At 36.2% G+C, this 15,767-nt stretch overlaps 1 protein-coding gene across 1 annotated transcript in view; it reads right to left on the bottom strand.

Moving 5' to 3' along the window:
• The window catches only part of TMEM131 (transmembrane protein 131), a 228,288-nt gene that overhangs the window by 31,459 nt on the left and 181,062 nt on the right, over nt 1–15,767 (bottom strand). The window contains exons 20-31 of the mRNA XM_077915121.1: nt 13,719–13,871; nt 13,543–13,618; nt 13,248–13,365; nt 11,226–11,364; nt 11,002–11,111; nt 10,482–10,548; nt 5,058–5,209; nt 4,494–4,636; nt 3,875–4,061; nt 2,643–2,828; nt 1,696–1,854; nt 691–1,274 (exon numbers count right to left, since the gene is read on the bottom strand). Coding sequence (XP_077771247.1) covers nt 691–1,274; nt 1,696–1,854; nt 2,643–2,828; nt 3,875–4,061; nt 4,494–4,636; nt 5,058–5,209; nt 10,482–10,548; nt 11,002–11,111; nt 11,226–11,364; nt 13,248–13,365; nt 13,543–13,618; nt 13,719–13,871 — 2,074 coding nt within the window. The remainder of the gene's footprint in view (nt 1–690; nt 1,275–1,695; nt 1,855–2,642; nt 2,829–3,874; nt 4,062–4,493; nt 4,637–5,057; nt 5,210–10,481; nt 10,549–11,001; nt 11,112–11,225; nt 11,365–13,247; nt 13,366–13,542; nt 13,619–13,718; nt 13,872–15,767) is intronic.

Raw genomic sequence — 15,767 nt, 5'->3', positions numbered from 1 at the left:
GCATTTTAAGTGATGAAGTTTTGGGGTAATTTGCTACTGAGAAATAGGTAACTAATACAGTATACAGAACTCCAAAGCAGGGGTCAACAAACTTTTTCTGTAAAGAGCTAGATAGTAAATATTTTCAGGTTTGTGTCCCTTATGGTCTCTCGCAGCTACTCAACATTGTTGTAGCATGAAAGCAGCCACAGACAATATGGAAATGAATGAGCATGGCTATGCCCCAATAAAATTTTATTTATAAAAACAGGTGGTGACTTGGCCCCCTGGCTGTGGTCTGCCAACCCCTGCTCTCAGTACATGTTCTGTGGAAATAATATTTTTGAGTTAAAAGGGATGGTCTCCATTTTACCATTATATTAAAAAGGAGTCTAACAATGAAAAAAAAAAAAAAGGCTCAGCCTATCACAACACAATAATCACAGAAAGCTGAAAATGGAATCAGATGTCTAACAAATTTCTAAATTTGGTAAATAACCTAAGAAATTCAAGTATCTCTTATGATAAATGTACCTCTCTGTTTGCATCAGATATGGAAAAGCTGAAGTGCAAACTAGAGGTAAATTTAAGCCTGAAAAACACCTACTAAATCAGCTGTTTATCACAACCACGATCACAATAGCTCCTTAATTATGCACCTGCTTTCCCCTCATACATCATGCTTTTCTGACAGTGAGAACGGATGATTACCTTTGCTTTTTGACAATGGTGATGGCGGCTGCTCTGTAAACACTTCTAGGGGTGGGGAATCATGGTGGTCGAAGTCTTTGTCCATGGCTTCTATGAGACTGGTGATGTCTGAGTCCTCTGAGCTGTGCCTTGTACTGCTGGCACGTTCTGGGTGGGAAGGGTGTGAGAGGGGGGCGGGTGACAGCCTTTCCAGCTGTGGTTCCTGGTGCTGAGGCACTGGTGGTGGTGGTGGAGGTGGGGAGTGCTGCTCCAGCGGGCTGTGGACATGGTGCTGACTGCTGTGCTGGCTCTGTTTGGCCCCTTTGGACTTTCTGCCTGCTGCATGACCTTGGGCCGCTGCATTTGAATCTAAGATGAGGGGGCTTGCTTTGCTAGCAGATTGTGCAGAAGTCCTACTAGAGGTACTTGAGCTGTTTTTGGCTCTGACGTTTTCCACGTCAGCTGAGTTTCTATTGCTATGAGTGCTGTGCGGGTGGACTGGTGGGCCACAGTGCTTATGACTCCCTGCACTGGGTCGGGATGACGAGCCGCCTGCTCCGCAGAACCCCCTACTGTGACCAGGGTCACAGCTGAGTGTGTTCAAGCTGAAAAAAGGACCAACTGCAGATCAGTGAATAGCAACTTATAAAATCTAAGATTAAAAAAATTTTATTTCATCAGTACAGCCACAAGAGAAATATAAACTACTCTAAGGAAAAAAAAAAACAAACCCAGCAAGAAACAGGAATACTTTCCACAATTGTATAGGGTCTATATCTGAAAATTTAGGAATCAAGTAAGTGATCTAGTGAAGAATATTTTAACCTTCACCAACATAATAAAAACATGGGGTTTGCTGTGAGTTCTTAGTAGAGAAGATAGCTATACACAAGAGATTACTAAGTAATTAGAATTAAGATTTCTTCCCCCTTGAGCAAAGATGAAAAGAAAAACTTATTTTTTCTTTTAATTACATCAGCCACATCTATGTATACTAAAGAATTTATTTCCAGTATGTGAACATACTTTCCTTCAGATGAAATACCAACGATTCTCCTGAGATCAAATGGTCTTCCCACATCAAAGGGTGGGTTCGAGGCCTCAAAGGATAGTCGCCTTCTAAATGGCTCCCAAATTCCTTGAGCTTCTAAATAGGCTGTTCCAATGACCAAGAGAAACAGTGCACTGCAGGGGCAGAGAAGGTGGAGAGTGGGGTTCATCTATTAGTGTACAGGTAACAAAGTTTGATATGAAAGGCAGATAAAGCATAACAGGTTATAAAAAACAGACGTGTGTGGCAATTCTTGTTGGACTAGACAAAAACAAAGCATCAGGGATAAAAGTTTGCACACTCACTTTTACAGAATGCCAACTTACATGGAGGCTTATATAAAGGAAATAATTAACTTGTATCAGAATAGACACTTGGAGGATACTTTTCCTTTTCAAAAAGCAGCTTTTACCTTGTGGTTTTAAATTCTCTAGACTATTCTTTTCCCTTAAAGGACATGCGGGGTAACCATGTAAATTTAGAGGCATATCTATCAGATTTTCCAAACACATAAATATACTGAAAAAAAGATATGGTTGCCGAGGATTTGAAAAATATATCTCATGTTTTGTGTTACTTCGCCCTGTTTCAAAAAAAATATATGTTGAGTAAGTTACATATGCGCAAATCAAGTAACTTTACCTGGTAAATCATGAGTGATTTTTCTCCTTTAAGAAATTAACATGTACTTATTTTAAGAAATTTTAAAGGTAAAAGACTTTTGCTTATTGTCTATGCCACTCAAGCAGGGTTCAGTTCTGACTGCTCCTACTAGTATATGCAGACTTGATCGGGGCAAAAAGATTTGTTCTGTTTGCTTACAGATTCCCAGCACCCAGAAAGGTGCCTGGCACACAATGGGCATGTGATGATCAGTGTCTAGTGATGCCTGAATACCAGCCTCAAAAGAAGACACAAATACCTCATTATTCCTGAGATGATGATGTACAGAGCCAGCTCCCAGTTAGGTCTGGGTAGGGCTTCTGCACAGGTTGCTAACATATGATATGGAAGGGATGCATTCAATACAAATACAAATTCGGAGCCACTGGTTGTTATAAACTTCAGTTCACGAATCACTCTAGAAGCCGTGAAATCAGGAGTAAACCTAAAACAGAATAGTGGCAGTTAGACTAGTTTCAAAAACACACCACAGCCGTTTACAATACCAATCCCATACAACTTTGAAATCTCAAAGAGAATTTTAAAGCCTGATACTTCTCTTTAACTTTCTCATTTTAAGATGGAGGAAGCATTATCCTATGAGGTTAATAACAAATACAACTACATTCTGCTCATAACTGGAGAAACTGCATGAAAAAGAACAATAATCTACATACTTATTATTTCAGGAAGTGCTGAGTTTCTCTCCCTCCCTCTTTTCTCTTCTATCTGAATCCACTCTCTTCCCTCGATATATTTCCAATAATGCCTTAAAAAAACCACACACACAGAACCAAAACCATCCTAGCCCTACTGATCTTCTCTTCGTCCCTACTGTACTGTTTTCTGCACTATTTTGTTTTTATTTTTTATTAACTGTATGCTCTCCAACCAATGATTTGCACCTTGAGGACATCTTATTTTCCACCAAGCACTATGACTTATATGAGTATTATCATACACACTGAGTGATTGTCCATTGAAGATCATGAAATTATCACTCAATTAAGGGGACAGAGGTTACATTTTATTACATATACTCTATAATCTAACAAGTTATCAATTAATTGTTAAAATAGGCTGCAACTATTTCTGATATAGGCCTTAAAACTGCCTTCTGACCTAAATATTATACACTTCTACATTGTACAACATGGAAAAACTGCACATGTGTGATACTGCTCTGTTACTGAGACTGAATTTATAGTCAATTTCCTACCGGTACCTTATACTTTAACACAACCCTGAAAATAATTTTGAAGCTGATCTCTAAGATTATCTGATCCATTTTGGATACAGAGGAAGTTTCACAATTTTGAAAACAAAGATATGAAGAAATAATTGAAAATTAAGTGGAAAAAAGTCATGAGTACATTTGTGAATAAAGATCTTTTCCGTGAGCATGAACACGTATCTTTGCAGTTTGAACAACTGTAGTACTTGAAGTTAATGAAAAGCTGGTGATTCATTACACCTCATAAGAATACTTACAATATGATTATGTCTTTAGAGGCGTTGGCACTTAGTGCAAACTCTTGACAATTAACGACTTTAAAGCCATATCCCTCACATGAGTACCCACTGACTTCAATGGTTTCTATGTGAATCTGAAGCTGCCCTGTATTCTCTACTTTAAATGTTCTTTTCAATGTGAAATTTGGTTCTCTTAGTTTCAAACCTAAAGGAAAGAAAATCAAGAGTGAATATAAATCTTGCTAGCCTGTGGTCCAAGTCCAAATGATTGTCACATTCTCCATAAATATTGCCAAACATTATGAACCACCTCCTCAGGCCAAGAGATGAGCTGGTACCCAGACTTCATTAGCAAGTACTTCACTTTGTTGTGTCACTTTAGAGAGAAGTTTAATTATGATTTATTTTTCATACTCAGAGTAAATCGTCTTAAGACATGCAATGAATATTGAGCCTTTAAACCTCTGAAGATCCAAATCAAACAACCCTGAAAGCAAGTCAGGGTATTTCATTAAAAATCTGAAGTATCCATCATTAATACATACACGTGCACATATAGAAATACTGTCCATTTGGGTGGAATTATGTATTTTTAGAAGCAAATGCTGAAAGTTGTGGCTTAGTTAGGAATACTTACTATCTGTACAATCTTTTAACAATGCTTCTGTGATTTTAAAGCGTAAGGAACTCCCTGGACCTGGAAGCTTGCCTGCCACCCTCAAGTTCTCAGTTGTTCCTTGTCCCTGGACCATCACAGCATCCACCACGGTCAGATTATTTCTATGCAAGAACAAGAATTACAGAATTTTCTCCCATTAAATTTGCATAAGAAATTATAAATTTGCAGTACTTATAATTGATCTATAATTTTTAGTGTTTAATAAACCACATAGAAATGAATATACTAAACTGAAGAGTGAAACATTTACACTTTAAGAATTAAAAATCTTTACACAGAGAGAAGCAAGTTTTTCATTTTTAAGAGTCACACATGGTACAGTCAGAACACTATTCAGGCTTTCAAGTTATAAACGTAGTCACAGAGGTACATTTCATCAGGTGTGGTATATTGTGTGCATGTGTGGACAGACCAAATACCCTATTAAATAAATCAGACACACAAAATCATATTAAAAGAAATCAAATAAGGACTTCCGAATAAGTACTGAAAATCAACTCACATTTAAATCACAGAACATACCTGATTATGATTAGTGAAGAAACAGTTCTGTTGTGAATGGGAGTAAACTTTACTTTCACAGATTTCTTTTCTCCAGGTTTTAAAATCAGGTTTAAAATTGAATGTCGAGAAAGGCCTTCTGTAAATCCTGTTGAACTCTGCAGTGGATGAGTCTTCAATCGTGAGATAAACAAATAGAAGTCACTACTTCTCTCTGGAGGAAGTTTTTTCCTTTACCCCATCCACAGTCCAGTATTAGCTTCTTGAATTAAGTATGTGAACAGTTTTACCCCCATGATTTAGATACTGGTTAGCTTGCAAGCAGAAGTGGGCAACCAGTGGTGATCCCTCTCATTAAGTCCCTGAAAGGGCTCTGATCCTCACATCACCATAGTCCCTTATTTGTACTGAGCAGTTGATTTTGTATATAGATCTTTTTATTTTTAACTTAAAAAAATTTCTGAAATGTAATACACATATATAAAAAGGATATAAATCTAAGAAGCACAGCTTAATGTTTTAGCACAAACAGCTATACAACCAGCAACCCAGCACCCTGAAGTCCTATCATTGTTATTCCCACTTCTGGCCAGTTTTCCTGCTCCTTCCTCCATCCTTCCCCCTCTAATGGGTATCAGCTGAAGGGTCTTCAGGGTGTCATCAGACTTTTTTATTTATAAAAATACTTCCAACTCATATCAATCTATCTTTGAACTTTATTTTGAAAGCCCAGCACATAATTACTGTTTAACATTTGAGGACTGAAAATTTAATAACCAAGATGGCTTGACAGCCAGTTACAGAGAAGATTTAAATATTCATTTTTTAATTAAAAATATAGTTTACACATAAGGATACAGTGTTCCGATTTTTAAGCAATATTAAATTTAAACTTTTTTTGGGGGGGAAGGGTTGGCAACACTTGGCTATTAATGTCCATGGCTCTGCTAACATGTGGAAGGGGAGTGAGGTTTGCATGACTTTCTGCTCCACTTGGCATACTTAGGTTTAAAACATATAGATCTTAGGTTTAAAACATATAGATCTATCTACTTGTGTTAGCATGATTCTGCAAACATAACTTATAGTCAATAGACTTAATGAAGCCACTACTTTTTAACTCATGCTTCTGAGGCAAAAAATTTTCTTCTGCATCTAACATTCTTCTCTGTCAATGTCTACTAGGACAACAGAATATCCTGACTGCTCCAAAATGGTTAATAAAAGTTCTCTTCTCGATAAACTATTCTGAGTAACTGATGGACACATTACATACTATACATATATTCCCAATAAACACTAGTTAATTTAAACTCTGATGACCTGGCAAACATTTGAGGATGTTGTGATGCCTCAGGGATATCATTAAGGCTTCAATTAATTCTCAATAATTATGCAGTAATGGCTCTTTAGAGAGTGACCAATGGGACCCCCACGGATTTCAGAAGCTTTTCAGGATATCTATGGTGTCAGAACTATTTTTGTAACACTGACAGATGTTATCTATCTTTTCCACTGTGTCGACATTTGCACCGGTGGTCAGCAAAATCAATGGCAGGTAAAACAACTGACCCTTTAGCTAAAAGTAAGACCATGGTATCTAACTTCTCTATAACTACTGTCTTCTTCACTGCTATGTACTTGTACCTAAAAAAAAAAAAACTACTGATTAAGCAGTTAATGATATTAATTTTAATAAATCTCAATCTCTGGGCACATGCATTTTTAATACTATGATACAATGAGAAATTTGCATAAAGCACTCCTGCTGCCTACTTAAGCACCATGTTGTCCTGAAAAGCTATCATCTGAGATGCAAACTGAATTAGTTCTTTTCTCATGGAAAACCATTTATACTTGAAAGAATGACAATCCATCTGTGATTATTCACACTTGGGTATTTGGTAGACATTTTCACAAAAATGAAGTGTGTCTGTCCAATTAAGGAAAAACAACTTAAGTACCTGTTGCCAGTGATAAAATTTGAGTGAGAAAATTTAGAAATTTGGAAGACTTGAATCTACCCCTGTGAACTTCATAGCTTTTCAATAATTAAAGAATTCCTTGATGAGACTGATAGTTATATTAGTGCATGTGATTTTTTTTTTTTTTAATTTTGTAGAGTGAATCATGTCAACATTTGGAAGCTCTGCATCTCAGTGAACCAGTATTTTCCAAATGACTGATGCATGCTGGTAGAATTACTTAAAAAGGCAATTAAGACACTCTTTTTGACAACTATGTATCTGTGCCAGGTCAGATATTTTTCATATACTTCAACCAAAACAATAGATCATGAAAGACTAAATGCAGAAGCAGTGGGAATCTGTGTATTACATCTGAGAGCCATAAAGAGATCTGTAAAAATGTATAACAGTCCGCTCTTGCAAAAAATCTTTTTGGGGGGCAGCCCGGGTGGCTCAGCAGTTTAGCGCCGCCTTCAGCCCAGGGTGTGATCCTGGAGTCCTAGGATCGAGTCCCATGTCGGGCTCCTGCGTGGAGCCTGCTTCTCCCTCTGCCTGTGTCTCTGCCTCTCTCTGTGTGTCTCTCATGAATAAATAAAATCTTAAAAAAAAAATCTTTTTGGGAAAATACAGCTATTTTTAATTTTTATGTTATCTATGTTAAATGGAGTTTATTATTACTTTAAATGAACTAAATCAATATTTTAAAGATCTGTTTTTTTTCCAGTTTTGAGAAATAATTGACATACATCACTGTATAAATTTAAGGCATGATGGTTTGATGTACATATACTGTAAAATGATTACCACAACAGGTTCAGCCAGCATCCAACTTTTCATTCAGATACAATGAAAAGAGTAGAAAAAAGAATAAAAGGAAAAAAAAATTTCTCCTTGTGATGAGCAATCTTAGGACCACTCTCTTAACAACTATAGTCAACATGTTGTATGTACATCACATCTCTAGCACTTACTCATCCTATAACTGGAAGTTTGTACCTTCTGACCACTTCCCTCCAATTCCCTCTTCCCTCACCCCTCTGCCTCTGGTAACAAGTCTGATCAGTTTCTCTAGAGGTTTAGGTTTTTATGCGTAACACCATTAAGATCTATTCATGTTGTCACAAATGGTAGGATTTCCTGTTGTTTTTTTTTTTTTTTTTTACAGCTGAGTAATATTGCATTTTATAAATATATGTACATATATATGTATAAATACATACACACACACTACAACTTCTTTACAGCTGAGTAACACTGCATTATATATTATACGATCTATATCCTATAACACACACACACACACACACACACACTACTTCTTTATCCATTCACTCATCAATGGACACTTACACTGTTTCCATGCTTCGGCTATTATAAATAATGCTGCTAGGAAATGGGGGTGCAGATATCTGTTTGAGTTAGTGTTTTTGTTTCCTTTGGATATAGTCCTAGAAGTGGAATTGCTGGCTCATATAGTAGTTCTATTTTTAATTTTTTGAGGATCCTCCATGCTGTTTCTGATAGTGGTTGTACCAATTTATATTCCTACTCTTTTTTCCACATCGACACCAGCATTTGTAATATCCAGTCTTTCTGATAATAGTCATTCTAATAGGTGTGCAATGATATCTCATTGTGGTTTTAATTTGCATTTCCCTAATGACTAGTGATGTTGTGCATCTTTTCACATACCTTTTGGCCTTTTGTACAAAAGATCTCTCAGTTTTAATTTTTAATATGGTAAATACTGATAGATATAACCCACATGAACATAAAACCTCTTTGGAATCATGAATAATTTTTAAGACTGTTAAAGGAGTCCTGAGACCAAATACTTTGAAAACCACAGGTTTTATAAACAATATAGAGAACTATGATAGAATTTATCTTCACTTTACCCAAAGACTTAGAATTTCATATTTAGAATACATTTCTGAGGTCTAGAGTATTCTTATTCATCCTCTTATCTCTCAGAGTACCTACACTTCAGTGTTTTAAACCTTGTAAATAACATTAAAGAACTTGTTTTTGATAAGAAAAAAAGATAAATATTACCTCATTTACTTCTTATGTGTATTTCCTCCCTTATAAAAGCAGAGCGAAAGGAATTTCTGATTACTGAGCTTTCTAATTATTTGGAATTTAGATAACCTTGAGCTTATTAGGTTGTCATTTTATGCATGGAAAAAACTGACCATTAAAATCTTGAGAAGATTCCAAGAGAAGGGCATGAGACTAGAATATATGACTGTCTACATTTCAGTCTAATGTTCTATTTGGCAGAAAAAAGATACTGAAAATTACTTTAAAAAAAAAAGATTTTATTTATTTGAGAAAGCGCGAGCAGAGAGGAGGGGCAGAGGGGAAGAGAGAAAGAGAGAAGCAGACTACCCCCTGATGCAGGGCTCAATCCCAGGACCCCAGGAATCCTGATCTGAGCTGAAGGCTGACGCTTAACTGACTGAGCCACCTTGGCATCACTGAAAATTACTTTCTTATACAAAACTGGCTTATAGACAGTAAAAAAAACCTATTATTCTACAAAGGTGTAGCTAACCCATGTCTTATAGAGTGGGAAAGAACACAAGTATTTCAAGAACTATAAAATATCTGGTTTGACAGGCTAATTAGGGAACCTAATCAGCAATGACCATGTGGCATGACAACATACAGATGAGAGCTCTCAGGTCTGAGAGAAATAGACTTGAATTTGGCCTTGCCACTTGACACAGGTATGAACTTGGGCAAGTTCCTTCCTTTTCCTGAGCTTTGTTTTTCCCTAGCAACAGAACAAGGAAATACTTACCTTTTAGGGTAGTTAGTAATTGCCCAGCCTGGCTGCTGTAATGTGAATATACCTGTTATAATGCTGACACACATTAGATGCTCATGCAATAGTGGGAAGCATTCTTCAATGCAGCCCCCAAATACTGAAAACCTTCCCAGCTGCTTTTCTTTCCTGGCCTTCTTAGCCACAGACTGACTTATCTAATGAACATTCACCACGGTCTTTCTAAATACCAAGGAGCCATTTGAAGGGCTTCCCGTGAGCTTGTTTAATCTATTCAAAAACTATTGGACTCGCATTCATGGAGCTTACAATTTTATTTGGAAGTATCCAAAATAAAAATTTAAATGATCAAGCTCAGTACTTTGGAGCTTAATAAAAATACATTATGTTAGTATATATACCTCATTTAGATATTCTCAGGTTTCTGGTAGCCAGTATTATAAACCTTTATGGGCTAAGGGGTGTTGCCTGCAAATAGGAACTTTCTACCCAGTGTGCCTCATGTTGATCTAAATCCCATCCATTCCTCCTGGGTTTTTGGCCTCTAAAATAATTATTGGACTGCTCTGACTTTTTCAGTAACTTCTCCTTGAGCCAAATTTAAGGATAGTCAGTAGTTTTCCTCCACGTTTGTACTGATCATATCATAGTTATTTCTCTGGGATAGTATGAAGTTTGCATACTTACACTGTTTCTGAAGACTTGGAATTCTAGTGTTCTTAAATCAATCTTTGCCACCTTACTCAAGTTAAATCTAAAATTAAAAAAAGTACATATTTTTCTTTATAAACAGCATCATAGTTAAAGGGTAATTAGACTAATTATCAAATTACCTTTTGGCAGATTTTGAGGTCAATATTGCCAGATTAATAGCCTCCAAAAATTAAAGGCCACAACTTATAGTTATTTCGTTCATTTTTTAAAACTAAAATATTTGAAAGGTTCTAGCTTTCTAATTTATTTATTTTTAAATAATTTTTTTTAGAAAGGAGTTCAACATTACTTTTTCTGGTCTTAAACTGAAAAATCTTCTAGATATTTAACATATTATCAATCTCTCCTCAGAATCTTCCCTCAATTTTAATTATGAATCTAGAATTTCTCTAAGCCAAATCTATTACTGTATAACTACAGTAAAGTTTTAAATGTGTAAAATAATAATTCAATGCTAATATAGAACATTTTGATTATTTAAAGCAATGCTTACCTTGATATTAACTTATCTACAAAGACTGAAGGATTGGAATATAAAGCCAGAGGAATAAATTGAATATAGACAGGAACATCTGCAGGATTTTCTAAAGTAATCTCTTCTTCCTTAAACAAAGTAACAAAACATTAAATGAAAGGTTTCCATAGTTAAAATTAAGAGTAGACACTTTATAGCCCCATTATAAATTTCCAAAAATCAATGTCATTCTGAATACTTACTGAGGAGCAGTTTGTATTAGTAAGTGGAAATTTCAAGTGCCGGGGTGAGCTAATTACAGAAGGCCAGGAGAGCTCAGCAGTGATTTTGGATAGTATATTTTTTTGAAGGTCTGTATTTACTTCAAATAAAGCACTCAATCTAGAAAAAATAATTTGTAAGTCACTATATCAAAATGAAATATTTGAGTTTTCTGAATGCAAGAAGTTCTACTAGGCTTGTATACTTGAGAAATTTTATTCTGGCCCTGAATAAATAAAGGTTTATTTGCTCTGACATTTTACTATGCTTTTAATAGACATGTATGAAGATGTCTCTGTTTTGGCACAAAGATTGCCAAAGTCTCTATCCCTGATCACCTGTGTTGTTTTCATACTGAATATGTGAAGCACAAGGCAGACATATACAGACAACATATGTTGGTAAAGGGATCCTAAACAATCTTGCATGCCTAGTGGAAAGATCTAGACACCAACAGTAAGGTGCTGATGCATATTCATCAGTAGAACTTATGAGAAGGCAGTGTACTGCTCGGCATATGGCTTTCCTCCCCTTGAGATTAAAAACAAAATGAAGGAAAATCCTGATATGCAATGAATACGAATATGTCAGGTGAAGTGGTAATACATATGAGAGTTTTGTGCAGATATACATAATGTTATCAGCAATATTCAGGACCTTATTTAAATATTTCCCTACTTATAAGTGCTCATAAGCCAGCTGTTTAGAACTCAAGAATACATTCCCTAATGAAACAATATTACATACGGGGCTAAGGTCCCTGACCCAAACACTGAAGCCTATTTTAATCCACAATACTACTGAGTTATGACACTCTAATATTGTTAAGAGTACAGGTTTTATAAGACTATGGACAGAAATTCTCTGTAGTGTGCACAGGGACAAGGTAACACAAAGGCAGGTGCAGGGAGAATGCCACAGTCACTGAGCACCCGGGACATGATGGTATGGACAGACGGGGAGCCCAGGTTTTTGGCTGTGAAGTGCTCGGCACACAAGGAGGAAGGTAGAGGTTTTGGTGGAAGGGAGGTGAAGAGGTTCCTTGGCAGCGCTCCAAGCTATTTATTCATAACATTAACATTTATGAGACTCTATACATTGTAATGTCTGTAATGGAAATGCAGGGGACCAAGAACTACTGAGTTCATTAGAGGGGTCTTGACTTATTTTAACCATTTTAAAGTAGAAATTTAACTCTCTTTTGCCTTAAAAAAAATTCTGATAGTAGACAGTTCAAATAAATAGAAACTCTCAGATTTAATCACTAACGGTTTGAAAAATTTATAGTACTATAAGTTAGATTATTTAGATACTAAGAAATACATTCAAATAAGCCAAGTGAAGAACAGTTTTTATCATTTGTTGTATTATCAATATTCCAGTCAAATTCTCTTCTGGAGCACAAGAAAAACTGTACTTCTACACTGCTAAGGAAGTGTGTTCCTGCTTTTGAATCCAGGTAGTGATTTGTCATTAGCACGCTTTCTGCCTGCCACAGATATATAGTTGAGCCTTAGTAAACTGGCCTCCAGGTGCCCCCTAATGGCTCAACACTTGGAAAGGGAGAAGGTGGTTCTTTTCACAGTGGCCAAATGAATACTTGGTCTCTCCGCTGTCAGATTGAACTAGGAAATGTTTTCTTTGCCTTTATCAGAGGTCAGTGGTAGGTAAAAACTTTCTTACGGAAATGGCTGTATCTAAGGTGAACAGTGTATTCATTCTATATAAATAGTTATATTCAACTTCAAATAGTTCTTTGATTTTAAGGTATCTAGAGTACTGGAGAAAAGAGAAAACTGGTAGTGTGTAAATTTCTGAGCAACATGCAATTAAAATGTCAATTCAAGATGCCTCATTAATAATTTTCTGAAGATGAGGCATTATTTTCTTAGCTAGAGAGAAGTAAAATAACCTAATATAAGAGTAACATTTAGAAAGTAGTATCAACAGAGACAATTCAAACTTGTAAAGATAGCTAAACATACTTAAAGCAAACCACTCACCTATGACCTGAATTTTCCTTTATTCCCATCCATCCTTTGAACAGGCTTTGATGCAAATCCCAGTCAGCATCCCACGTGTCTTCCTGCATGGCTACACCAGGTTGTACTTTGGGTTCGGCTAAAACAAGGAAACTTATGACACACTCGGCCTACCTCTACATCCACTTATCATTTTTCCCTCAAATGATTTCCACAGTACCAAGGGAAGGAGATGAACTTTCAAAGTGGCAGCCTTTCATCAAAGAATCTTTTGGGTGGAGTGAAGGGTATGAGTGAGAACAGTAAGATAACTTACATTTGGATAGAAAAGGCAAGCCAACATAGCAATGATCCCCACACTGCAGTCCAGGATCAAAATAAATGTTTGCAATCTATAAAGAGGCACAGGAAAACAGTGAATCCCAAATCCACAGAAGGTCATAGTAACACAATACTAACAGATGGGAATCCTCAAATATGATGTTTTCAAACCTTTGACTTTTTTCCTGGCTCCAAGTCTTCTTTATTGCCCCGTAATCGTTTGTAGTAAAATCGTACATCTTCTGACAAAGATCGTATTTGTTGTATCTTTACCTTCTGTGAGAAGGAATTCATAATATTTAAGCTTTGATGAACTATTTTTCCCTGGAGAAAGAAAACAAACAAAATCATTAATATACGGCTGGATTTTCTTAAGAACACACAATTTAGAGCCTACATATTTTTCAGAAACCAAACCCCAAAAGACACTTTGAATTTTTATCACTTGATAATCTCTAATTTTGTAATCAGAGCCCTCCCAAATATATATTTGTTTTCACAGCCTGTTACATAAAAATTAGAGGACAAATCTCTGAAATCTTGTGAAAATGAAATAAGACAGTAAGAAAAACATTCACACTTAATGTTAAAATAATGAGGCTGCCAACAAAGGTAACAAAGATAGCTCTGAATAAAGGAAATGGTCACTGTCAGTTTTTGAAATAAGGTTCGTTTATGCCAAGGCCAGGCTATCCTCAAAGTATCCAAATTCAGGATGAAATAATTTAATTCTAAAATCAAAAGCCAAAAAAAAAAAAAAAAAAAGACCCCCCCATCAGATTTATTTAGAAGAATTTTCTTTTAAAAAGAAAAATATCATCTGTGCCAAAGAGAAATTAGACATCTTTTAAAAATACAGGTTATCTAATATATTAACACAGCAGACAGATTAAATCACCAGATAACCAATGATAGCTCTTAATCAGCTGCATGCTTCTCCCTATGATATCAGATTTTAAGCAAAAAATTAAATGATTTAAATAGTCCTAAGAATTATATTATAATCTTTATTTTCTTTTGTTTGAGTACAGAATTTTATCTTATAATCTGATTCTTAGCCATTTCAAGAAGTCTTGAAAATGACCATATCTACTGGGCTAATACCTGGTATTAGAAGACACAGAAATTAAGGGAGTGCACAGAAAAAAAAAAGAGTTGAATGAGGGTGAGGTTAAAAGTTAACACTCATCTTTTGTAGCCTAGCCAGAGGAAACAGAGCAGAATGTTATCAGAGGCCCAGTATGCTAATGGGATGGGGAGAACAGAGAAGGAAGCACAAGGCCTCTGACCAGCTGTGTCTTCCTGGCATGCACTGGTAATAACCATTTTGCTCAAGTCCATGTCTTGTCTCTTAGGGGTATGTGTTGTATCAGGGGTGGTGGTCAAAGAGGTAACAGATATAAACTCATTTTACGATGGTATTCAAATATTAAGTACTAAACTATGAGTACTTGAAATGTTTATTTGGATGTATTGTTTTCATCAATTGGCACTAGTAAACCCTACTAGATGAGAGATTTTACAGAACCTGGTGATTGTTATGGAATGAATGTGAACCCCCTCCCCTCACTCAGAGTTGAAATTCTAACCCTCAACAAGATAGTATTAGAGGTGGGGCTTTTGGGAGGTGATTAGGTCATAGGGTGGAGTCCCAGTGAATGGGATTAGTGACCTTAAAGGAGAGAGAAAATAAATAGCTCACCCTCCCTCCCTGCTCTTCTGGCTAAATGGGGATACAGTAAGAAATAGCCATTTGCAAATCCAGGAGGAATGCCCTCACCGCACACCGGATCTGCCCGGCGCTTTCATCTTGAGCTTCCTAGCGTTCAGAACTGTGAGAAATAAATGTTTGTTGTTTAAGCCATGCAATCTATGGTAATTCTTTATAATAGCCTAAGGCAATAACATCAAGTTAGTTTGTGATTCTAAGTAAATATCTGGTCATGTAAGGCATCTGAGGATATCTAAAAGTTTGATCCTATTTGTTCAAAACCAACACCTTGTTTTTATACAGATGCTTTCTCTTTTACTCCATCCATGGGCCTTTCACTGTGTCATCTACTGAATTATTCTCTTCCAGGATTTATGCTGCGTGTAAGGAGATCATTGATTGAAATGGCAGTTGAAGAAAGGACAAGGTCGTTTTAAATAAATAAGGAAGGGGAAGAGGAAGGGCATTCAAGACAGACGAACAGCCAAGCTTCAGAAGTATGAAAGGAC

This window comes from Canis aureus, chromosome 11 (assembly GCF_053574225.1).
Source record: "Canis aureus isolate CA01 chromosome 11, VMU_Caureus_v.1.0, whole genome shotgun sequence".
NCBI classification, from domain to species: domain Eukaryota; kingdom Metazoa; phylum Chordata; class Mammalia; order Carnivora; family Canidae; genus Canis; species Canis aureus.
The sequence above is the reverse complement of the archived record's forward strand: the minus strand, read 5'-3'. Positions and strand labels throughout refer to the sequence as shown.